This window comes from Antechinus flavipes, chromosome 1 (genome assembly GCF_016432865.1).
Source record: "Antechinus flavipes isolate AdamAnt ecotype Samford, QLD, Australia chromosome 1, AdamAnt_v2, whole genome shotgun sequence".
In the NCBI taxonomy this organism is placed as follows: domain Eukaryota; kingdom Metazoa; phylum Chordata; class Mammalia; order Dasyuromorphia; family Dasyuridae; genus Antechinus; species Antechinus flavipes.
This window is the reverse complement of record NC_067398.1, coordinates 667,943,954-667,969,925: the sequence shown is the minus strand read 5'-3', so window position 1 is coordinate 667,969,925 and position 25,972 is coordinate 667,943,954. Positions and strand designations below refer to the sequence as shown.

General features: G+C 38.0%; 1 protein-coding gene across 1 annotated transcript in view; it reads right to left on the bottom strand.

Annotated features, from left to right (window-relative positions):
- Positions 1 to 6,137: 6,137 nt before the first annotated feature.
- Positions 6,138 to 25,972, bottom strand: part of NWD1 (NACHT and WD repeat domain containing 1) — a 51,202-nt gene continuing 31,367 nt past the window's right edge. Inside the window, exons 11-15 of the mRNA XM_051972089.1 lie at positions 23,316 to 23,470; positions 21,791 to 22,067; positions 20,368 to 20,918; positions 11,898 to 12,003; positions 6,138 to 6,608 (exon numbers count right to left, since the gene is read on the bottom strand). Of these exons, the coding sequence (XP_051828049.1) occupies positions 6,310 to 6,608; positions 11,898 to 12,003; positions 20,368 to 20,918; positions 21,791 to 22,067; positions 23,316 to 23,470 (1,388 nt within the window). The 3' untranslated portion in view covers positions 6,138 to 6,309. The remainder of the gene's footprint in view (positions 6,609 to 11,897; positions 12,004 to 20,367; positions 20,919 to 21,790; positions 22,068 to 23,315; positions 23,471 to 25,972) is intronic.

Genomic DNA, 25,972 nt, shown 5'->3' with positions numbered 1-25,972 from the left:
AATCTAGACAGTGTTATTAATAAGTAAGCATTTGATGTGTCTCAACCCCCATTTCCTCAGTTTCCTTATTTTTATTGAGGACATTACCACCTTATGGTTGTCAAGGGTTCACAACTCTGGAGTCATCTTCCACTTCTCACCCTTCCCTCATGCCACAGATTGCACATCCACCCACTTGCCTAGTATTGTCAATTCTACCTCTGTATCCCTTGTATCTGTTGTGATGGGAGCCACCTGCCAGTAGCTGCTGGAGGTCTAACTCAGAGCTGTAGAATGGATCCTGTGAGAGGATGATGATGATGCAAAGAGACTGAAAGTTGCTGTTCTCTGACCTCTCCCCTCTTCCCTTTGCCTCCAATTTATTTAATTCCCACTCCACAAGGAACATCTGTGTCAAAGGCTGCTCTGCAACTCTTTCAAGTGTTATGCTTCACAGCTGTGGAGGCTCTCAGAGAATTGACCTGCCCCTTCACCCAGGCATGGTCCTTAACAATTCCCTGTTTTTTGTTTTATGGAAACACAATTATTTCCCGCCCCCCCCCTCCCCACAGTATGGTCAGTAAGTTTGTGCATTATCTGAGTTGGCACATTGGGGAATGGAAACAGCACTATCACCTCTGGATGGTTGTAGGGTGAGATACTACAGCAGGTGTTGAATCTTGTGAGATATCATGGAGGCAAACTTTTCAAATGGAGAAGAGGACTATAGTCAGAACATGGATTTTTCATAAGTCATTAGCCTCCTGGCTCAGGCCTTTGATATGTTGGCCCATTTAATGACCCCGACTAAAAAAATCTTACCAGGTCTTTTCTCCCTTTCCTTCCCCACAGGTTACTGAAGGAATTCTGGGAGGAACCTACTCACGAACAGCTCTCAAGTGCTACTGCTTCCTTGTTATGTTTCCTGTGCCCCATGTTCGGGCACCATATGTTGTGATATGGGAACCACCTTCCAGTGGCTGCTGGAGGTCTTAACTCAGACCTATAGAATGGATCTCTTCATGTGAGAGGATGATGATGATGATGATGATGATGATAATATACGGAGACTGAGAGGCTGTTGCATTCTCTGATCTCTCCCCTCTTGCCTCTTGCCTCCAATTTATTTCATTTTCACTCCACTAGGAACATCTGCATCAAAGACTGCTTTGCAACTCCTTCAAATGTTATGATTCACTGCTATGGAGGCTCTCGGAGAACTGACCTGCCCTTTCACCTACGCATGGTCCTTAACATCCATTTTTTTTTCTTTCTACTCATCCAGCTGCCACCCCAATTTAGGCAATCATCACCTCCTGCCTGGACTGTTTTAAAAGTCTCATCAGTCTCTCCAATATTCTAATCTCTCCAATCCATTCTCCACACAAAGGGATTTCCCTAAAGTATGTTTTACCATGTCACTTTCCTGATCATAAGCTCTAGTCACTAGGAACAAATATGAACTGAAACCTGACTCCAATCTACCTTTATAGCCTCATTAGATACTATATCCTCATTATCATATTTGGCACTCTGTCTCAGCTCCAACTCTTTGCATTGACCATCTCCCTCTTTACTTTAGAATCTCTACTTTCCTTCAAAGCTTCAGTTTCATCCTAAGGCCATAACCATTACTTTGCCTTTATTTTAGATATACACATAACTACTGCTGCCCCGATAAAAACATAAGGTCCTTGAGGGCAGGGACAGGAATTAGTTTATTTCTGTGTTTTTACTCCCATTGGTTAACACAGTTTCTGAAACGTAGTGGGTGTGAGGAAAATCGCAGAGGCCAATCTGGGATCTAAGATAATTAATATCCCTTGGGTCCCTGTCAAGAGTTAAGACAGATTTTTCTTCAAAGCCATGCTCTTTATACTGAAATCTAATGGGGTGAGAAGATGGCAGTGAACATGAACTCTGGCAACTGGGAGTCTTCTGCTCTTTCTTGCTACTTGAAAGAACCTGGTTGTCTTTTGTATTTAATAATAAGGTAAATGGAAAAATGGCCTTTTCTCTGTCAAATAGCCTGAGTTCTAAGCCTGGCTCTGTTACAAAATCATTGTGGGACCTCCCTTAATTTCTTTGAATGTTCTCAATAAAATGAGATTATTGGACTAGATTTCCAAGACTTCATCCTAATTTAATGTGGTATGATTCTATTATAATTCATTCTATCGTGGAACAAGGGACTACATATATAAGCAACTATTTTTAGCTTATTCCTGCCTCTGGCTGGGGGATTAAGCTAAGCTCAGTCCTTAGCTGAGAACAAAAGACATGAACATTTTGTAGCTATGAGTCTTAAGATAACACATATCAAATTAATTCCCTACTTTATATATTAAATTTATCTCTATTTTACCTACTTTAGCTCTCTGAAATTTTAGCCTTATGAGTGTTCTATCCCTACATGTCAACTACAATCTTTCTACAATTTAATATATGGTTTTTGTGAGTTCCTATAGCTAAATAAATCCATTACCCAATGGTCAGTCTTCTCATGAAGAGTTTTTCTGGGGTTTCCTATGCTGGTTTTCAATAACATGCATAATAGTCACCAAGTTCATACTTAAAGCCTCTCCTCATAGCTACTTCTAGAACTTGGACTCCACTAATATAGGCTTTGAGCACTTATAGCCACCAGAATGAAGTATTGGGGAAGACTTTAGTGAAGATTATACATATCATAGCCAAATTTTGCTAATAAAAAGATTTCAGTTTTCTGAAGGAGATTTGGAGTCAAAAATACTGGAACCAAAACCTATTTCTAGTATTTTTTACAAACTGTGACATATTCAAGCCACTTTTCCCTTTCTTCAAATAACAATAATAGTCACACAATCTCCTTCACAACGTTGTTTCCAGGATTAAAAAAAGAATATATGAAAATGCTATAGAAAGGTCACCTTGTATATGATGCCTTAAATTCTGGAAGTCAATGAAATGTTCAATATATAAGATGCTGAAAAATTTTCACTCAGTGTCATCCCAGCAGTTCTTGTTGAAAAGCATTGTGGCCTAATTAATGAAGTCTGGAGTTGAAATCAAGGAGACCTCATTTTGAATCTGGCTTCAGAAACTTACTGGATGAATTAACCACTCTTGGCCTGGATTTCCTTATCTTTAAATGAGATAATAATAGTGCCTTCCTTACAAAGTCATAAGGATCAAATGAAATAATTTATGTAAAGTACCTTGTCTTACTGCCTCTCTCCCAAATCTGCTCTCTCTTGTGGATTTTCATGACACCATTCTCTCGATTTTCCTCCTACCTGTCATCATCCATCTCATGTTTCCTAATCATTATGATATATCCTGGACTCTCTTCTTTTCTCTCACTTCATCCTCTTTTCCATTGATCTCTTTAGCCTTTATTGGTTCTCTATGCATTCTTCTATGGGTTATCATCCCTAGAGAGAGAACTACAGACTTTATATTTATATATGTAATATTAAATATATATTGTAATTATAATGAATATTTATATACAACCCAGGTCTCCACTGAGTCCAGGCCCTCATCACCATCCATTATATACTTGCAATTTTATACTCCATAGATATTTCAGAATCAGAGCAAGTTCAAAACAAGATTCACTTTCTTTCCCCCAAATCCTTTCTTTATTCCTAAATTGTCCATTTCACTTAAGGCCGCCATTCTTCCACTTACCAAGTTCAAACTTCAGTCATACTTTATCCTGCTCTCTCATTCCCCAATTTCAATCATTTTCCAAGTCTTGTTGGTTCTACCCACCCAACATCTTTTTTATCCATCTCCTTTCCTCTACTTACATGACCACCACCCTAGTTCAAGCCTTCATTACCTCTTGCTGGACCTATTAGAATAACTTCTGAATTTGAAGCTTTATGCCTCTAGTTTCCTACCTTATAGTCTTCAATCCATCCATGCAATGGTCAAATTGATATTCCTTAAGAAAGAAATTCCTTAAGACTGACCCTGTTCCTACCTACTATGCTGAAGAAACTCCAATAGGTCCCTATTGCCTCCAGGATCAAATATAAACTCCACTTAGCAATTAAATTCCTTTACAATTTGGCTCTAGTTTGTAATTCTAGGCATAATGTTGTACATTATTCCCCTCAATGCATTCTATTTTTCAGGAAAACTGTCCTGCTTGCTTTGCTTTTTCCTGTTGATAGCATTCTACTTTCTGTCTCTACCTTTATACAGGCTGTTTTCAGTATCTACAATACAATCCCTCCTCCTTCACATTTCCTCTGGAAACTTTTTTGTACAGATTTTGTGTATTCTGTCTACTTAGAGGGTAAGGGTTGGAACTACATGAATATAGATTTGTGTTTCTTCTTCTCCACAGAAAAATATAAGGTCCTTGAGGGAATGTACTGTTTGGTTTTTTGTATCCCCAATGCCTAACTTAGTCCCTGGTATATAGTAGAAATTTAATAATCACTTGCTGAATTAGAGAAATGTCAACTATTATTGTTATTCTTACAATTATAATTTTTTTGGTCTATTCCACCTGGAAACATTAGTGCTTAGCCTGAGTTTTCCAGTGCTATTTCTTGTTATGGATTATTTAACTCAGATCTCTCATGTGGTAAAGTGAAGCCATTACAGAATGCAGGAAACAGAGACAAAAAAAGCAATACTTTTATAGACTTTGATTTATTTTATGTTTTAATGTTTCAGATCAAAGTACATTTCTTTAGTTTCTTCTGTATTCCATTTTTGAAAAATAAATAATATCATTGTAATTGGGAGCATTTTCTTTCTCAAATTCTCTTTTCAAGCTCTGCAAAGGAGGAAGGTTGATGCAGTGAAAAGAGCTCGAGGGTAAGCATCTGGTGACAGGGGCCCTACCACTAGCTCTGCTATGTATTCTGTACTTTATAGAAACTCTATAGAAAAAAACTTTGAAAGCATCTTTTTGTATAGATTAATAGTCTACTTATCGGGTATCAGAATTAATAGTTTTAGGAAATTGAGGCAGGGGACAGTTAAACTGGAAAACAAAATGTGAGAAAAAATGTTCCCTCAAAATCTATAGCTTCCCAAATTGTGATTTCTGAGTAGCAATGATTAGATTCATTTCCTTTCTGACCTCCTCATACTTCTGAACATTTTGGATTTGGGATCCTTCTTATTCAGCCTCTTATTCAGTTTGTGGTGCTAATTTGATACTATTCTGGGCTAAGATCATTTTACAAAAATGTCATGTCAGTAATACCCTTGGAATTCTGTTAGGCAAATACTGCTGCCAGCATCATGTAGGAGGTGAATTGTTAATACTATGGGAATGTAAAAGCTTTTTACATTCCAGAACATTTGTTTGAAACTTTAAAATGACATGGTATTAAGCTAATCTATGTGATTCTAAAAGCTTGTGGAATATATTCTTTTTTTTTTTTTTTTTGATGACCCAATATCTATTACTTTTATTTACTTCTCAGTGAAACATATAAGCAGTGGGTCTCAGCTCCTTATTTAACACCAACAAATTTTCTGGAGTAAGACGAGGCTGATTGATGTAAAAATGTGGTCTCTAGAATAATGAAGGAAGTACCTCTAAACTCTGGGTTCTCTTTCCCCTTAGCACTAATCCTTGGAAACAATTAGGGATTTTTTGGAAGGCCAAAATGGAAGCTGGATTTCTAGTGTTTCACTGTTCAATCCCACAGCAGCAGATGGTGTGAAAGCAAGAAGATACTATAACAGCTTGTTCAGCCTGGCTCAGAAATCTTGCTGTCTGAAAAACATGCATCTCTAAAAGTGTTAACTAGTTAAGCAAAAGGTTCATGGTTAGAGGAAGGGGGAGGGATAGATTTCAAGTATGCTTGGGACGGTAGTGGCCAAGTTAATCAGTGCTCATTAGGAGAGACTCCTTATTAGGATAGGGTAGTGGAAAGTGTATTGCATTTAGGGTCAGGATAACTTGGGTGACATTCCAGTTCTTATGCTTATTACCTGTGTGACCTTAGGCAAGTCACTTCAATTATTTGGGTCTCAGCTTCCCCATCTGTAAAATAAAGTAATAAGTACTAGAAGACTTTTAAAACCTTTTCCAGCTTAAAAATCCTATGATTGTAATATTTACTCTGGTGACTGAGTGGAAGTTATTTTATCTTTATGCTGCCAACATTAAGCGCAGTACCTCGTAGACAGTAGGTGCTTAATAAATATTTGTTTATTATATAAAATTTTTAAAAGGTCCAATGATGATATTCTAGTAGCAGGTCTGAGCTGAAGTGGTTATGATGAGGAAAGAGAATGATTTGAAAAACAAAGGACGGTCCTATGTGAAGTGATGGGATTGCCTGAATTCTCTTTGTAATATCTCACCTTCTGTTATATGACCACACAAACTTGAGAGATCTTGTTTGTACTGTTTTGCTTTTCTTCCACTCTTTCTGAGTCACCCTGCTGTTTTCTTACCACCACTAGAATCTCCTCCTCCTGCTTCTTGGTTTTGATGGTACATGCTGCCTTGATGTTCTTGAGGGGGTCATAAGAGGCACTTATTGGCTGAGGGCACTGGAAGCGCTCACGGATGAGATATCCATGTCTTGTTGTTGCAATGAACCCATCAGCTGTAGAAATAATTTTGTTTACTGTTGCACACACAAACTGAACAGCCAACAAGGAACCTGTGGACAAGTCAGGAAGATACAAATGAGGAAATTAAAACAACCAAGATGAGCTGGATAGGCAGCACTGTTCCAGACATCTCTCCAAGAGAGACAGAGGAATCAATTTCTTTGATTGCCATATTTTATACAGTAACAGAGGCAATATAGGTAATGGAGAGAGTGCTGAGCTTGAAGGCAGGAAAACCTTGCTTCAAAGCCTATATATGTATGTATGTATGTATGTATGTATGTATGTATATATATATATGCATGTATATATAATATACATATATATTCATTCATTCATTTAATTATTTGGGGTTTTTTGCGGAGGCAATTGGGGTTAAGTGACTTGCCCAGGGTCACACAGCTAGGAAGTATTAAATGTCTGAGGTCAGATTTGAACTCAGGTCCTCCTGACTTCAGGGTTGGTGCTCTATCTATTAGACCAACTAACTTCCCCTTCTTTTTAATATTTAACCAGCTATTGGACTATGTCAGTCTTAACTGACTCAACTACTAAGTCATGGTGGCAACAATCTATTTGGATGGAAGACTTCCTACAATGAGAATTCAAATCACACATTGTTCACATATATTATGCTTGAATTAATGATGATTATTACCTGATTGAAAAATGAATACTTTATTAGCCCTCCAAAATATTAGACTCCTAGGATGTCAGAATTGGAATAACATAACATAACATAACATAAATACCATAACATAAATATAACATAACATAAAAATAAAATGCCAAATCATAACATAAAATGCCAAAGTCAAAAGGGTTCTTAGTATATAGAATGTTACATATGGGATTTTAAAAAAAATAGAAAGGGGGCAACTAGGTGGCACTAGCCCTGAAGTCAGAAGGACTTGAGTTCAAATCTGATCTCAGACACTTAACACTTCCTAGCTGTGTGACCCTGGGTAAGTCACTTAACCCCAATTGCCTCAGCAAAAAAATAAATAAAATAGAAAGTTAGGAGTAAAAGGACTTCAGAATATGGAATGGCAAAGAAAGAGGAATCTCAGAGAGCATCTAGTCCAATCCCTTAACATTTCAAAGGAGATAACTGAAGTGCAGTAAGGGGGACAGATTTACCTAAGGTCAGGTACATATTATGTTTTGAAAACTTTGTCCAATTTGCATCATACAGATATTCAAATGTGGTCATATTAGGCACTCCATAATTGTATGCTGAATGAATGGTTATTATGGCTCAATGCTCTACTGAAAGAACCATTTGTTCAAATGGATTGACTATGGAAGGATTTGTGAATTCTCTTACCAAGTCTCAACTGCAAAGTATCATTTGACATCGTCTTGTTATATCTAACAGGAAGTTATTAAGATTATTAAACATGCCTCTATTCTCCAGGAGTTTCTCTGAAGCTAGCCTTAGGGAGAGAGAAACAAAAGAGATCCCAAACTTAGATCCATTTCTTTCCTTGCCACAGGAGCACAATAGACAATAGAACTTGGACTCAAATTTATGGTGATGAAGATTTGGCCCATTACAATGTAAATAAAAAATCTCAAGAGGCTGCCAAGCAACCAGCGTTTATTTAGCCACTTGATATTCGAATACAGTCTAAAATTTACAATGCTTATAACCACAAGTGCTGAGCATTTTGCAATAAAACCAAAAAATGCAAAAAAAAAAAAAAGCATATTTCTCATAAGAACCAAGTGAAAAATGGTATTACTGAAACGAAGTTCAAGACAAGAATCACCCATTCTATAATGTGTGTGGAACCATTTCTCTGGTCTCTAATGTTTCAGAATATTCAGAGAGCCTTTTCTATGTCTGGAGAAGGTATGGGGGACAGAGTTTTACTTTTAAAGGTGAAGAGAGGCAAAAATAAGAATTTCCCAGAATCATTAATCCTTGTAGAAAAGGTACAATACCTGTAAGAGATGTCATAATGGGAATTTCTGTGTCAAGTAAGGGCTTAGACTGAACTTATATAAAAATATCAAATTTGTAGATGACAGAACAGTGGAAGGGATAGCAAATACAATGGATGATAAAACTGGAATCCAAAATTTGATAGGTTGTATAGTATGTCTACCATGTATGGTAGGCACTAGAGACCCGAAAATAAAAATGGAATAGCTCTGGCCAAAAAGGAATTCACATTGTTCTAGGGCAGGAATTCTTAAGAGAGAGAGAGAGAGAGAGAGAGAGAGAGAGAGAGAGAGAGAGTGTGTGTGTGTGTGTGTGTGTGTGTGTGTGTGTGTGTGATGGATCTCTTTGGTAGTCAGTCCAATGAAGCTAATGGATTCCTTACGATTGTGTGTTTAAAATGCATGAAATCAAATATATAGAATTACATCAAGGAAACCAATTATATTGAAATACAATGATCAAAATGCCTTTTAGGAAATTTTATAAACTCCAGATTAAAAGCCTCTGTATTAAGGGGACACAACATGTCATGGCATTACCTACCTGATGTCATGGTTGTCTTTGAGAATGAAGGAAAAACAAATAAGTAAATACAAAATTTTAGAAAGCACTAACAATGATGGGAAGAAGGGTTATATCAAATCAAACATTTATTAAGCACCTATCATGTGCTAAGCATTTTTCTAAGCTTTGGGGTACAAAAAGAGGCAAAAGATAGTCCCTGCCCTCAAAGAGTTTATAATCAAGTAGAAGAGACAATATGCAAACAAATATATACAAATCAAGCTATATACAGAATATATATTCAAGAGGGGGTAGGGAAGGCTTACGGACAAGGTGGAATTTTAGTTGGGACTTCAAGGAGGCCAGAGAAGTCAGAGCAGATGAGGAAAAGTGTTCCAAGCATGGAGAATAGCCAAAAAGAATGTCAATAGCCAAGAGATGGAGTGTCATGGTAACTTGGTCAATAGACCACCATTATCACTGGATCAAAAAAAAGTGCTGGGAAGTAAGGTATAAAATGACTTGAAAGGGAGGAGGCTAGATTGTGAAGGGCTTTGAATCCCAAATAGCTTTTATACTTGTTCCTAGAAGCAATAGGAAGCCATTGGAGTTGAGTGGGGAAGGAGGAAGAGAGGAACAGGAGAAAGGTAACATTAGGGTAGATCATGAAAGATTTTCATGTAGAAACTGATACCTGAACTAAATCTTAAAGGAAGCTAAGAATTCCAAGAAGCAAAAATGACATTGTATGAATAAAAAGAGAATAGCATATAAAAAGGCACAGAACCAAAAGATGGCATGTTTAAGATAGAAGGCTAGGTTGGCTAGAATGATTAAATTTAATATGGACAAACATCGCTTTTACACTTGAGTCAGACCAACTGCACAAGTACAGCATGGTTGAGATGTGGTTAGAAAACAATTATGGAGGTGTCAGTGGACCAGAATCTTAATATGAGCCTGCAATGTGACATCATAATTGAGAGCTCCTGGGATCTTCGGTTGAATTTATAGACGTCTGATTAATGATTTTCTCCCAACGGTAATTTCAACTTCTTTTCACAGCACCTAGAGCAGTACTAAACTCATTGAAAAAAGTTGAGAGAGTGACATTGATGGGAAGATTAAAGTACAAGTGGATTGCGTAGATCTCCAAAGAGGAAAACTTATTGGGAGATAGTTCATTCTGAAGCAGTCATCAGACATACAGGTCAATTGCCAGACCTCACCTTGAAGCCTTTCTAATTTGGTAGGATCTGCCAGGTTCTGCATTTCCTTGACCAAGTCCCTGAATAGGTTACCTCTACTCAAAAATGAGGGATCAGAGCAGGACTTGGTGACAAACACATCTCCACTTAATTTCTTCTTCACAGATGCACTTACTGTCTAGAGGTTATCACATTTAACTAAATATGTAGTCTATCTACAGTTAATAAAAATAGCATTTATATAGCATTTTAGAATTTATAAATACTATCTCATTTGATCCTCACAACAGCCTTGTGAGATAGATACTGTTAATATCCCTATTTTCATAGATGAAGAAACTGAGGCATAAAGGATTTAAACAACTTGCCTAGAGTCAGATAGCAATAACAGCTAATACATATCGTTTTTACCTTGTGTTACACTGTGCTAAACACTTTATAATTATGTAATTAATCTAATTGATCCTCACAACTACCTGGAGAAGAGGGTGCTATTCTCATTGTACAAGGATACAGAGGCAAAGAGAAATTAAGTAACTTGTTTAGGGTCCCACAACTAGTAAGCATCTGGGACTGAATTTGAATTCAGATCTTTTTGTCTTCATGCCAATGCTCTGTTCACTATGCCACCCAACTGTTTCATGATATTTAATCATCTGAATCTATTTACTTTAAAAATAAAATTATTCTGTGCACATTTTCAACCTGTATCAGATAACCTGCTATCTTGGAAAGAAATTCAATAAGGGAGAGGGGAAGAAAAAATTTGGAACACAAAGTCTCGCAAAAATGAATGTTGAAAACTATCTTTACATATATTTGGAAAAATAAAATATTATTGAAAAATAAAAATGTTAAGTGCAAAAGAAGTGAATTAGACCTTACTTGAGTAAAATCAATTAGGTACTGCTTTCTGCTCCAAAATAGTAAAGGCAAATTGTATTTTAAAAAATGAAATGAAATAAAATCATTTTTCACTCAGAGATTCCATTGTTAGGAATATTCCCCCAAGGAGATCAAAGGCAGAAGATCATATTTGTAGCAAAGAACTGGAAATAAAATTGGTGTCCATTGACTGGGGAATAGCTAAATAAACTGTGGTACATAAACGCAATGGAATATTATTGCACCATTTGAAACAATGAACATGAAAAATATGGGAAGACATTCACAGAATGTAAGTAGAATCAGGAAAACAATGTATAATGACTACAACAATGGAAATGATAAATGAAATTAAACTAAATGTTTTATGGTTACAATGACCAAACTTGACCTTAGAAAAGAGATGAGAAAATTCACCTCCCTCCTACTGGGGAGGTAGGGATCATGAGGATGAAATGTTGCATATGCTTTCAGCTTTGCTAACAAACAGGCAATTGCTGCACTTTCCATTTTAATCTGTTAAGAAGGAAGACTTTCTGTGGAAGGCAAAGGGGAGGGAGAGGGCTATGTTTTGAAATAAATGTGGTGAAAAAGCAAAAGGTATAATTTTTTTTTAATATATGTGAAATATATTGGATTACTTGCCATCTAAGAGAAGGGACAGGAAAAAGGGAGGAAATTTGGAACACAAGGTTTTGCAAGGGTCAGTGTTGAAAAATTATCCATCCATATGTTTTGAAAATAAAAAGCTTTAATAAAAAATAATAAAATAAAATATATGTGAAATAACTCACCATCAGAAACATTCCAGACTAGAATGGACTGATCCTTTAACCCACTGTATACATACTTATCATCTTTGGAGAAACAGACACACTGAATTCCTCTGGAGAAGGCACTCTGGTAAAAATTAAGAATGAGAGTTTGATTATGCCTTAAAAGAAACATTAATGAAAATGAAAGAAATCCAACCCTGAAACATCTAAACAGTGACATAGCCATAGCAAAGTTTTGGAATGTAGCATTCAGTCCCACTGAGAAGATTGAGTTCCTGTTTATACAACATTTTAAGGTTGACAAAAATATTTCTCACAACAATTCTAAGATTGTACCAGAATTATTTTCCCATTTTACAAAGAAATTGAGTCACAGAAAGGCTGGGTGACTTGCCAAAGTTTGGATGTTTGGTTAATATTAGGATTTTAACCTCAATCATTTTGCTTCTCAAGGGAAGAGACCCTTGGTTTTCTCTGTGTTATTATAGCACACCAGTAGATGCATAATGGTGCTGTTGTTCAGTCCTGTTGGATTTGGCTGCTTTTGGTATTGTCTTGGCAAAGATAGTGAAGGAATTTGCCATTTTCTTCAGCTCACTTTACAGATGAGGAAACTGAAGTAAATGGAGTTAGGTGACTTGAACAGGGTCACACAGCTGTCTCAGGTCAGCTTTGAGACCTAGCACTCTTCAATATGGCACTAGCTAGTGGCCTAAATGCATAGTAGTTTTTAAATACATAATGACTGACGCACTAAACATTGTGTTTAAAAGATTCAGGGACTCTTTGGGTTACATAAATAGCATTTTTTCAAACCAATAAATTTAGGTGAAAGATTAGTAGAATTCCCCATTGTTCTTCAGTCTTCTTGTTTAGAGATAAGGATATATATTACACTTTAATTTCACTACAATATAATTACTCTAAATCTGCATCACTTATGTAGTATTACCACAATCAGGGAGGCAAGACAATTGAAACATGGGAGTCAGGAAGCTGCAAACAACAGCACTAATAAGTACACTACTCATTCTAAAAACTACTGACAGCAGAAAATACCATGTAGAGCGAAAATCACTGGGTTGATTCACTTAGGCTGTCTGGAATAATGTGGTTATAATACTGCGTGCCCTGTAATGAATAAGATGATCAGGGCTTTGCATCGGGGCACCAAAATATAGAAATCTCTGAAAGAAACTACAATACTTTAACAGAATAAAAATATCATTTTTAGTCCTTACCAACTTCCTCATACCTCTACTCCAATGGGCTCAACCCTAGTTGAACTCCATACTTCTTTACTCTCCAACTGAATTTGCCATTACAATTGATTTGATGATGTTTTTCCCTATCTCTGGACACCAAAATTGCTAATGATAGATCTGATTACCATTAAAGGAGAGAAGAGAGCAATATCTCAGTCTACTCTCTGACAGAGCACTTTAAATCAACTTCAGTGGTTTTCTCTGTGTTCCCCTATGATTTTTACTTCGGGATAAATTTTGTGAACCAGGCCATGCTGTAACTTGCCCACAATTGTAAGCACAAAGAACTATAATGTATAATGATAATGGTTGTGTCATAAGATTAGTAATAGCTATTTTTTTTACCTTCCCTATTCTTTCAAATGTGTCTGATTAAGAGTTGGTTGGTACAAAGTTGAAAGCCAACATAAATTTCAAAGCCACAGAAGAAGGGCAGGATTTAGGTGATTTGAAAATAGGAATGTATCTGGTAATTCAACAGTTTTCAGTGGTCCTGAAACTTTTGTTCTTAACATCTTTATCCTATTAAAAATGATTGAGGATCTGTCCAAAGTGTTTTTGTTTATGTGGTTTGTAGTTATAAATATTGATCACATTAAAAATAAAAACTAATCATGAATTTGTAGACTCTCTGAAAGGATTTCAGAGATTCCCAGGATGCTCTGGACCAGACTTTGAGAACCACTGGAACTCTTCAGGTCAAGAAAGTAGAAGATACACTCCTTTTGATATAGAAATCCTCAAAGACCTGAAAAAGGCTTGCATTCTTTATGGGGCTACATCAGCTTATGTTAAGATGTTACTACAGAATTTGGCTTATGAAGTTTTAACCCCTAGGGACTGGAAATCTATAGCAAGGACATGCTTAGAACCTGGACAGAACTTGTTGTGGCTTTTTGAATATAGTGAGCTCTGTAAGAGACAAGCCCAACAAAATAGTCATAGTGGAGTTAATACTCCAATCACCTGTGACAACCAACAGGTGTAGGTTCTTATGCAGAAATTTCAGTACAGATTAATTACCCTTTAGCAGCATATGAGCAAATTGCTAATGCTGCTATCAAAGCATGGGCTTCTCTCCCCAATAAAAATGACGAGGGTGAGGCCTTCACAAAAATAACACAAGGGCCAAATGAACTCTTTGCTGATTTTGTGGGATGTCTAAAGACAGCTATCATATGAACTAATGATGAAAATGCAGTAACAAAAATTATGATAAGGCAACTTGCTAAAGAAAATGCTAATGAGGTTTGTAGAAGAATTATACTAGGACTACACAAGGATGCTCCTTTAGAGGAGATCATAAGACGCTGTGCCACAGTGGGCATAAAGGCCTTTTATAGCCAGGCTATGATGCAGACTTCCCAAGATCCCAACATGGGAAGACAGGGTCCCTTTTGGCAAGGGATTTCCAGTGAGACTCGTCAATGCTTTCAATGCAGTAAAGTAGGGCATCTGAAAGCTCAATGCTGGCGTAGAGACAGAGTGAGAAAACAGGGTGGGAGAACAAGACCCAATACCCCATGTCCAAAATGCAACAGAGGCTTCCATTGGGCATCAGAATGTAGACTGATTCAGGGAAACGGGATGAGGGGCCCATCCCCAGGGCCCAAGACAAAAAACACTTGGGGCATGATGGCAGTTGATACTACATCCAGAGAGTGCCTAGAAGTCCAGTGCTCAGACATGACCAATCAGCCAGGAAGCTATCTGATGAGAGAAAGGGATTACAATTGGGGAGAATAGAGTTGTATGCAGCTCTGGGACAACTGAGATACCCTGGAGAAGTGAAATCTGTTCCTCTCCAACCTATGGATTCCTTGCCTCCAGGCACAGTAGACTTGACCATTTCACCTCCTGAGAATACTTACAAAACAGTGTCCATTCATACACTGATGTGGGAAACTGGGGAATGTGTAGATAATATCCCAGTTACTAATATAAGTAGACAATGTATGACTTATCAACCAGGAGAAGTAGTAGCATCAGGTTTACTGATACAGACTCATAAATAAGCAATCTGGTGATAGTTGCCCAGATTCTGACTCCAAGCAACAAAATCCAGGAATATACTGGACAGCAGCTGTGACAGCTGACCAACCTATGTTCACTATCTATATAAATGGCATACCATTAGAAGGATTGATAGATATTAGTGCAGATCGTACAATCATTAGAGGTGCCAACTGACCCAGTCACTGGTCAAGATTAAGGCAGACACCTACATGTCTGGCATAGGAGGATCAATAGCAGCTGAAGTTAGTTCTACCCCCTTGAGATGGACTTTTGAAGGCAAAACAGAAGTTTTTACTGCTTTTATAGTTGAAAAAATCCCCATCAATCTGTGGGGAAGAGACATTTTACAACAATTAGGATTACAAATGAATACTTCAGTTTTTTAGTCAGGGCTGCTGTTGAAGGCCTGCCAACACTTTCACCTGTTCCTATCCAAAGGAAAACTGACATACCAGCCCTTAGATAGCAATAAAATTCAGGCCTTATTAGATATAGTACAGGAGCAACTTGACCAAGGGAACTTACAACATTCTCTAAGTCCTTGGAATTCCCTGGTATTTGTTGTAAGAAAGAAATATGGAAAATGGAGGATGTTGACTGATTTAAGAAAGGTAAATGAACAGATGGAAACTATGGGAACTCTTCAGCCTGGACTTCCATCTCCTACTCAGTTGCCTAGAAAATGGCCTCTTTGGGTTATAGATATTAAGGATTGTTTCTATTCTATCCCTCTAGATAAGGAGGATATGAAAAGATTTACCTTTTTAGTGCCCAGTGTTAACTTAGTTGAGCCCTATAAAAGATATGAACAGACAGTTTTGACACAGGGAATGAAAACAGCCCTACTATGAGTCAAATGTATGTTGCTGCTGCTCTTACTCCAGTTAGAAAAGCATTTCCAAAAGTAATGTTATTACATTAGATGGATGATATATTGGGATGTGCCCCTGAAGAACAAATGTTAGAAGCATGTCTACAAAAAAGACCATAGAAACACTAGGAACTACAAATTGCACATAGCTCCAGAAAAAATTCAAAGACATGCTCCTTTTCAATATTTAGGATATGAAATATACCCTAAGGTTCTTATAATACAAAAACTTTCCTTAAGAACAGAGAAGCTAAACACCTTAAATGACTTTCAGAAATTGATTGGAGATATCCAATGGATGCATCCAGTGTTAGGCTTGATTACCTATCAATTGCAAGCATCATATGACATTTTAAGGGGAGACAGTGCTTTAAACTCACCACCTCAGCTTACAAAAGAAGCTCAAGAGGCTTTGAGAGAAGCTGAACTGGCTTTATCCAATGTGGTTGAAAGAGTCACTCAAAAACTCTTGGAAATATCAGTTTTTGCTACACAAGAGGCACCCACAGCAGTCCTTCAACAAGGAGACAGTGTGATAGAGTGGATGAACCTCCCAGCACAACCAGAACAAAGCCTTACTTCTTACCCAGTGCTTGTGGCTAGAATTTTATTAAAGGCCATTAAGCGAGCAATACACTTATCTAGGATAAGATCTGACAAGATATACACCTTTTACACCAATACACAAATTAATGTGTGCTGCAAGACCATCTCAGAGTGGCAAATTTTATTAGCCATAGCTCCAAATTTTACACATGCGCCTCCATTAAAGATAACCAGACTATTACATAATTGGTGATAGATTCTTGAAGAAAAAGTTTCTAAAGTTCCTCTTAAAGGACCAACTATCTTTACAGATGCATCCAAACATAATATTTGCGCTGTATACTCTCATGACTTAACTATAAAGAGAGTAATCAGAACTCCTTTTCAGTCCACTCAGCAGAATGAATTGTACACAATCATTCTAGCTCTTACTTATAATCCAGGAGATATAAATATGATATCTGATTTGGCCTATTCAGTAGGTGTGGTACAAATAATTGCCACAGCCCAAATAAAATTTGTAGCCTCTAATATATATCAGCTCTTTAAGGAACTTCAAGAGCAAGTGAGAAAACATCCAGGTAAGATTTCTATCTTGCATGTCCACTCTCATAGTGGACTTACAGGTCCTATTTTTGGTGGTAATTCAAAGGTAGATAGCCTTCTAATTATGTTGGCCAATACTCCTTTATTTCAAGAAGCCCAAATCTCATTTTGAATATCCTCAGACTGCTCAAGCTTTACATTTACAATTTGGAATAACAAGAGAGGAAGCTAGGAGCATAGTAAAAGCTTGTACAGCTTGCCTTCCTTTCCATGCTCCTACACTGCCTCCAGGGAAGAACCCTCGTGGTTTGAGACCCAATGAAATTTGGCAAATGGATGTGACCCATTATAAATCTTTTGTTCATCTGTCTTTTATCCATGTTGTGGTAAACACCTTTTCAAGATTCACTCTTGCAATACCAGCAGCAAAAGAGACAGCCTGAATGGTCACTGAATTCCTTATCCAAGCATTTACAATTATGGGTGTGCCACAAGCAATAAAAACAGATAATGGACCTGCATATACTTCTAAACATTTTGCACACTTTTGTGCACAGTATAAGATTTTACACACCACTGGCATACCCTTTAATCCTCAAGGACAGGCAACAGTAGAGAGGAGAAATAGAGAAATTAAGATGCTCCTCCAAAAACAAAAGAAAGCGAGAGCCATGGGTAACTCTAGAGAATTTCTAAATCTAGCTCTTTATACTATTAACTTCTTGATTTTTGACAAAGATGCACTGGCTCCATCAGACAGGTTTTATAACCCACCAGAAGGGCAATGTGCCAGTGTGAGCAGCTCCACTACCCAGAAAGTGGTGAATGGAAGGGACCAGATAGGTTAACTGCTTGGAGGAGAGGGTTTGCTTTTTCTCTATAGATGGAGAAGGAATCAGATGGATGCCAAAGAGCTGTATTTGCCTTGTCCATCACAGAGAGACAGAGCAGATCCTTGAAACAAAGAATACCCAAGAAACATTGGGTGGTTCCATTGCTGACTGTGCCCACCACTGAAAGAGCCTGGCAGTTATGGAATTTGACTCATGGACATCAAAAATTGCTGGACTTCAAAACTCTCAGGAATCATTGGAATCCCTGAGACATGAAAAGATTGTTGTAGGACTTGAAAACCCTCAGGAATCATTGGATTCTCTGAGATGTGATAAAATTGTTGTAGGATTCTAAAACCCTCAGGAATCAATGGATTCTCTGAGACATGATAAGACTGTTGTAGGACTTGAAAGCCCTCAGGAATCATTGGATTTTCTGAGAAATGATAAGACTGTTGCAGGACTTCAAAATCTGCTGGAATCATTGGATTCCCTAACACATAAAAAGACAGTTGCAGGACTTCAAAAACTTGTGGGGATTCCCTGACACATGAAGCAATGGACAATAGATTGGTTTTAGACTATCTCTTGGCTGCTGAAGAAGATGTATGTGTAACTGTTGTTTATATAGCCTCCTTCTAGGACTTCTGGAAATCTTTTACAACACCATGTTGATTTATATTGTTTGTTATATCACTACTTGCATGTACAATTCATGTTTGTTACCCCACATCGAGCCTGCACTGACTGTTGGGAGAGTCATCACTAATAGCTTGTGCGTTTTTGCTATGTGCTTGTGTAATACCTCCCATGCTGATGGGTTTGTGCATATCTGTTTCTAATAAGACCTTCAGCCCGTAAATCCGCTAGCAACCCCCACTTCCCTTTGGTGCTTTTCATCTCCCTTCTTGAGATGTCAGGAAGGGCGTGATCATCTCCTTTTTAGTACTTTCACCTCCCTCCCTGAGAAGTCAGGGATGGCATGACCACCTGAGTTCTAAAACAAAAGAAAGCGGGAGATGTAAAGGGCTGAAACGCTTGAGTTTATGCACTGAGGTCAGACAACCAAGCACTTAAGGCTAACTACTGATTGGACAATACTCTATTAGAATATGCTTGGAAAATGGCCCACCCCACTATTCTGTGCTGGCTTGATCTGTTGATGTATACAGAGAATTGGAGGAGGGACTAGGGGGTGGAGTAAGCCAAGTCAGAGTAACTTCTGGCCGGGAGACAAAGAGGAGAGGTATGAGATTCCTGTGTCCATTCCTCTCACATCGACCAAGAATAAAGACCAAGGACTTTTACTTATCCTGACTCAGGCTGATTCTAAAGTATCCAGGGTGCTAAACTCAGTCTTCACACCTGTGGACAGAGAATGTAATAGGGACATGATAGTTGTCTTCAAGGACTTTGATATGGAAGAGGCTTTAAACTTGCTCTTTTTGGATGCAGATAGCAAAACAGGAGCAATGGGAAGAAATTATAGAGGCAGATACCATCGATCTAGGGGAAAACTTCCTAATAATTATAGCTATGCAAAAGCAAAACGGGCTGCCTCAGGCTGTAGTATAATAACTTTCAGAAGGGCGTCTTTGAGAGGAAAACAAGACTGGATGATGACGACTCTTTAGGTTTTAGAAAGAATCCTTGATCAATTTAATTAAAGTTAAAAACTATTAAGTATTTACTATTTGTAAAGAACTGTGTGCTGAAGTCTGGAACAATAAAGACAAACATTAAGTAGTACTGTCCTAAAAGAGATTATTTACTATTTAGAGTATGCAGCATGCACATAGATAAAGTAAAAGGATCACAGAGAAAATGAAACCTTAAAGAAAAATAAAGATTATACTGTTTGACTAGATGGCTTCTGAGATTCCTTTCAGCTTTGAAAAGATATGTTTCTATGACCCTTTCAGGAGGAAAGCCAGATGGAACAATGGATAGAGAGCTAGGTCTGGGGAAAGATTATCTTCTCAAGTTCAAATCTGGCCTTAGTGACCCTGAGCAAATCCTGTTTGCCTCAATTTCTCAACTATAAGATGAGTTGGAGAAGGAAATGGCAAACCACACCAATATCTTTCCCAAGAAACCCTCAAATGGGGTCAGATAGAATTGAAAACAATTGAACAACTGATCCCTTCAGAGACTGAAGGACCCTGGCAGTAAGTAATTGCAGTTTCAACATCTCAGCACATCAGTGTTAGCAACCTTTTTGTCTATAAAGCATTGCACCTCTTATCTATAAAACAAGAAAAATAATACTTACACACCTATTTTGCGAGGATTTTGAGGAAAGCAGAAATACAAGTTGCTACTCTTATTACTACTACCATCATTATTAGCATTTTGATAACTGCCTACTCACAGAATTCTTAGGTTTTCTATGTTTAAGGATTAAGACCTACCTCAAAAGTCAGTGTATGTTTCCACTTGCAGAGCTCTAGGTCCCAAAGGTACAGCAGAGACTCCTGAGAACTGCTTACTGCCCATTGTTCTTGGTGGCTGACTTCTAAACAAGTAACTTTGCCCTGGGGGGCTTCTAAGGGGAAAACTTTGGATTTTGCACACTCATAAATAAACACTTCTCCATTGGTCATGCCATAAACTACCTGGTAGTTGGTGAGAACAGCTATACTTGATATCAAAGCAGGAAGTTGAGTATAAAATGTGTATGTAGGTCCATCAATTACTGGGCAGGGATCTTCTGGCCTAATGTCCATCACCAGTACTATGTTGTCATATGCAATGACCAGCCGTTCCTCCCCTCTGCTCAGGGCCATGCATTTGACTGATTTCTTAGCTTCTGGGGGTGGGATGCACATTACATCTTGCCTGGAGTTCAGGGGAAACACTAGGACAGTCCCTGAGATCAGCCCAGCAAAGAGCAACTTCATCTGCTCAGCGACTTCCAAGCACCGCACTTCATTTGAAGCATCTAAAATATCATGATCTTCCCCTGAAACACAGACAGTCTTTGCATTAAGAATAACTTTATTTCCCTCTCAAACAAAAGGGAGTTTGATAGAAAGAGTTCTAAACTAAGAATCAGGAGACCCGGGTTCTAGTCCTGGCTCTGCTGTTAACTTGCTTATATAACCTGGGACCGACTACTTCATTGCTCTGAACTTCAGCTTCTGGCAAGAAATCTGACATTTTCTATTCTAAAGCCCCTCCCAGCTCTGACATCCTGGGTTCTAGGGGCCCTCCCAGCCCTGACTCCCTGGATTCTAAGGGCCCTCCCAGCCCTGACCTCCTGGGTTCTAAGGGCCCTCCCCCGCTGACATCCTGGGTTCTAAGGACCCTCCCAGCCCTGACATCCTGAGTTTTAGGGGCCCTCCCAGCTCTGACATTATCTGTTCTAAGGGCCCTCCCAGCTCTGACATCTTGAGTTCTAAGGGCCCTCCCAGCTCTGACATCTTGAGTTCTAAGGGCCCTCCCAGCTCTGACATCCTGGGTTCTAGGGGCCCTCCCAGGTCTGACATTCCATGTTTTAAGGTTGTTTCCAGCTGTTCTATGTTCTGTATCTTAAAGATGCTCCCAGTTTTGATGTTTTATGGTATACACAGTGGAGTTTATGTGTGTGTGTGTGTGTGTGTGTGTGTGTGTGTGTGTGTGCGCGCGCGCGTATGTTATATACAGTGGATCAGATTTAGGGTCAGAAGGCCTGAATTCAAATCCTGCTTCTATTACCCACTAGTTCTGTGGCCTCCAGCATCATTTACCCTCCCTAGTCCTCAGTTTTCTCATCTGAAGAGGTTCTGCTTAATGACCTCTAAGGTCCCTTTCAGCTTTAACTGATTATAGGCTTTTATAAGACATTTTACAAACCTTCCACAGAGTCCCAGACAGTGATTTTGTTTTTGTCTCCTATTTTGGGGAAGTATACATAGTTTCCATTGTGAGACACTGCAGCACAGCCAGTACGGTCCAAAAAAGGGGATGAGAGTTTATGCTTCCGGGTATAAGCAAGATCCCAAACACTGAATGATGATGAATTCCTGGAGGCAGAAACCAAAGTGTTTCCACAGCAGGCCAACATATTCCCTGGGGTTCCCATGCCATCAAAAATGTCTAGAAGGGTCCCCTGTTCCGACAGACTCCAAACCTGAGAAGAATCAAGGATGGAAGCAGGCAGAATTGAATATTCTATGAAATGTTTGCATATAGTATATATAGAGGGAGGTCAATGAGGAGTTTGGGGGTGAGGGCTAGTAGAGAATTTATCAGCCTGGATCAAGGGATGAGTCTATAGAAGCTTTTTGTCAGGGACGAAGGCAAGGAGAAAAGCATCAAGAAGGAGATATATATGAAGGTTGATATGGATCAGTAGATACATTTCTCCAGGAAAGTGGGCCAAGGCTATGTAAAAGTCTTTGTTTTGCCCTCCTCAAGGAGTCATAAACAGTCAGCCCTTCTCCCCCAAGCCCTGAATCTGGACCAATGATGTCAAATTCAAATAGAAAAGGGGGCCAACTAAACAATACATAAGAGTACCCATGGGCACATACTAAGTTAGAAAATCACATTAACATTATTTTTGCTTTATTGTATTTTTTAAAATTTTGTTAAATATTTCCCAATAACATTTTAATCTGGTTCAAGCCTGTGGGCTGCATGCATATATGTGTGTGGTCTCTCTGCTCTGAACACAAATTCAAACACTAATGGGATAAAGCCCTCACAGTAAACTACTCTAAGAGCCCCTGCTCCATCCCCATCTTTAGCATTACCTATCCCTTTCCTGAGTACAAATAGGACCCTTGAAGGGTAGTAGATCACTAGGCTAATATCTGGTCCAGAGCAGTGTAGAGGAAGCTAAATCAGAGAAGCAGCATGGTGTAATTTAGGGATGAATTTAGACTCAGGAAGCCTGGACTAGTTATCCCTAATGCTAGGTGTAAGCCTGGGCAATGATTTTCCTTCAGAGGGTCAGGTTCTTTATGTACAAAATAGAGATAAATAATACTTATACTGTCTATCCCCTACTATTTTTGTAAGGAAAGAGCTTCATAAATTTTTAAACATTCTAAAATAACTGAAAGATCTCTGCATGGTTATTGGATGAGCATGGTTCCATTATTTTTTTAACATAGAGAAGAAAAATCAGAGTAGGGGCCAGAAGACTTGGTCTCTGCTACTAACTTGCTATGTGACAAGAAATTCTCTCTGGGGCTCATTTTTCTATCAATAAAATAAGGAAATTGGACAAGATAACCCTTAAGGTTATTATTGTAATTTTCTATGGCTCTGAGACTCTAGAAAAACATAGATGAATGTATCAGAGCCACTTGTAACTGTCCTGCCATGTCCTTGGTCTGTGGTCCTTGAGTACCAAATATTCTTTTTCTCTTACCTGGATGAATGCATCAAGAGACCCAGTGACAATCACATTATTATCAGGACCAATAATGGCTGCTTCCACTGTGTTCTCATGTTCAAGATCCACGGCCATGAATCTATGAAATCCCTTTGAATCTGCCAAAAATACTCGAACATATTTTCCAAAACCTAAATCAACAGTAGTTCAACAAGTCAATTCAGGGAATAACAATAACAATAACATTTATATTAGTTTGTAAAGGTCTTTATAAATACGATCTCATTACATGCTTCTTAAGAATCTGTTATGGAAAGAGCCATAATAAGTAGGGAGAAGTACAATGAGCCCCCCACCAAAAATCCTACAGATCTAGAAAATGTACCAGATACATTAATAAAGCACTGGTGAAGTAGTGGATTGATCTGACCATCTGGACCTAGGTAGAACAATTTGTAACTACATCCAAAGGACTATAAAACTATACAATATCCTTTGACCCAGAAATATCACTACAAGGTTTGCGTCACAAAGAGATAAAAGAAAAATGAAAAGGACATATATGTATAAAAATATTTATAGCAGCTTTTTTGTGGTGGCACAGAATTGAAAATTGAGGGGATCCTCATCAATTGGGGAATGAGTTGTAGCATATGATTGTGATGGAGTACTACTGTTTTATGGGAAATAATGGAGTAGTTTCAGAAAAACATGGCAAGAACTATATTAACTGATGCAAAATGAAGTAAAAGAACCAAAAGAACACTGTATGCAGTGACAGCAATATTCTAATGATGATCAATTGTGAAACACTTGGTTATGCTAATCAATACAATGATGCAATATAATTCCAAAGAATTCATGATTTTTAAAATATATATTTTCCACTTCCAAAGAGAGAATCAATGAACTCTAAATGCAAATTGCCCCCTTTTTTTTTTGCTATTTTTTGAAATATGGCTAATACAGAAATAATGTTTGAGATGATGCCACATATATAACTGATATCAGATACCAGAATAACTCCTTCTGGGAAAATCCCAGGGAAAAAATCAATCTTAGAGTCATTTTTTTTCCAACTCAGATTATCATAGGGAATTTCTGTCTTTAAGAAGATTTAATTTCATCACCAATAAAGTACTTATATATAATCTATCTCAAATTGCTTACAATTTTAGAGAGAGGGAGAGGGAAAGAAGGAGAGAGAACAATTTGGAACTCAAAATATTTTAAAATCAAATGGTGGGGCAGCTAATTGGTGCAGTGGTAGAGTGGTTAGAGCAGTGGTTAGAGTGGTTAGAGTGGTTGGTGCAGCCCCAAAGTCAGGAGGACCTGAGTTCAAATCTGGCCTCAGACACTTAACACTTCCTAGCTGTGTGAGTCACTTAACCCCAATTACCTCAGTCAAAAAAAAGTGAATGTTTAAAAAGTGAATATTAAAAATTGTCTTTACATGTAACTGGAAAAAAATCAAATGCTATTAAAAAATAAAGTGCAAATGAAGCTTAGAGAGATGCAGGATTCTTGGCTCAGTAAAAAGGCAAATGAAAATCAATTTTACATTGATAGTAATGATCCAAAGTCTTTTATTATGCCTTGAAGACTATTTATAGGCCAAAGACTTATGTTGCATATCACCTACTTGGTGCTGATGGAGCCACATTCAGTGATAAGAACATGATCCTGGAGAGAGGAGCTGAACATTTCCATAGTGTTCTCAGAAGACCATCATCAATCAATGATGAAGCTATTGACCATATACTTCAGGTTGAAGTCAATACCTCTCTAGATAAACTTCCAATTAAAGCAGAGGTTTTTAAGAAAAGCATTAGGCTCCTTTTGTGTGGCAAAGTACAAGGCACTCTTTTTATTCCAGCTGAGATTTAAAAGCCAGGGAGTCCACTGCTCATACAAAAACTGACTGAAATTTTCCAGGTTATAGGATAAAAGGAGGTTGTCCCCCAGAAGTTCAAGGATGACTCCATTGTCCAACTATATAAAGGTAAAGGAAACAGATTGCTTTGTCACAATCACAAGAAGGTCTCTCTCTTAGTCACTGTTGGTTCTTGCCAGAGCCTTCTTTATCAAGCTAACCCTTCACCTGGAAGATAGTCATCTATCTCAGCCAGTATGGCTTCACAAAAAGCCAAGAAATGATTGATGTGATGTTTGCTGTCCAACAACTCCAGGAGATGTCACAAGCAGAACAGCAGCTTATACACAATGTTTGTCAATTTGACCAAGGCCTTTGATACCATCAGTTGTAATGGTTTGTGGAAGATCGTGTTGAAATGTGGGGGGTCTAGAAAAGTTCATTGGTATTTTATGCCAATTTTATAATAGCCTACTTGCACAGATTCTTGATAATGGATGATACTCTCCCACTTTCCCAGTCACCAATGGCGTAAAGCTCATTCATATGCTTGCTCCCATACTTTTTTAGCATCATGTTTCATCAGTATTGTCAGATACCTTCAATGAGGATGAATATGACATCAAGTTCAGCTTCTGCACTGATGGTAAATTATTTAACTTGAATTTCCAAAATCCAAGCCAAAAAAAGCCAAGCTTGGTGTGTGACTTTTTGTTTGCAAAAACTTATGCATTTGATACAGATGAATTGCACATGTTTAACATATATTGAATCACTTGTCATGGGGAGGCATTGGGGGGAAGGAAGGGAAGAGAGCTTG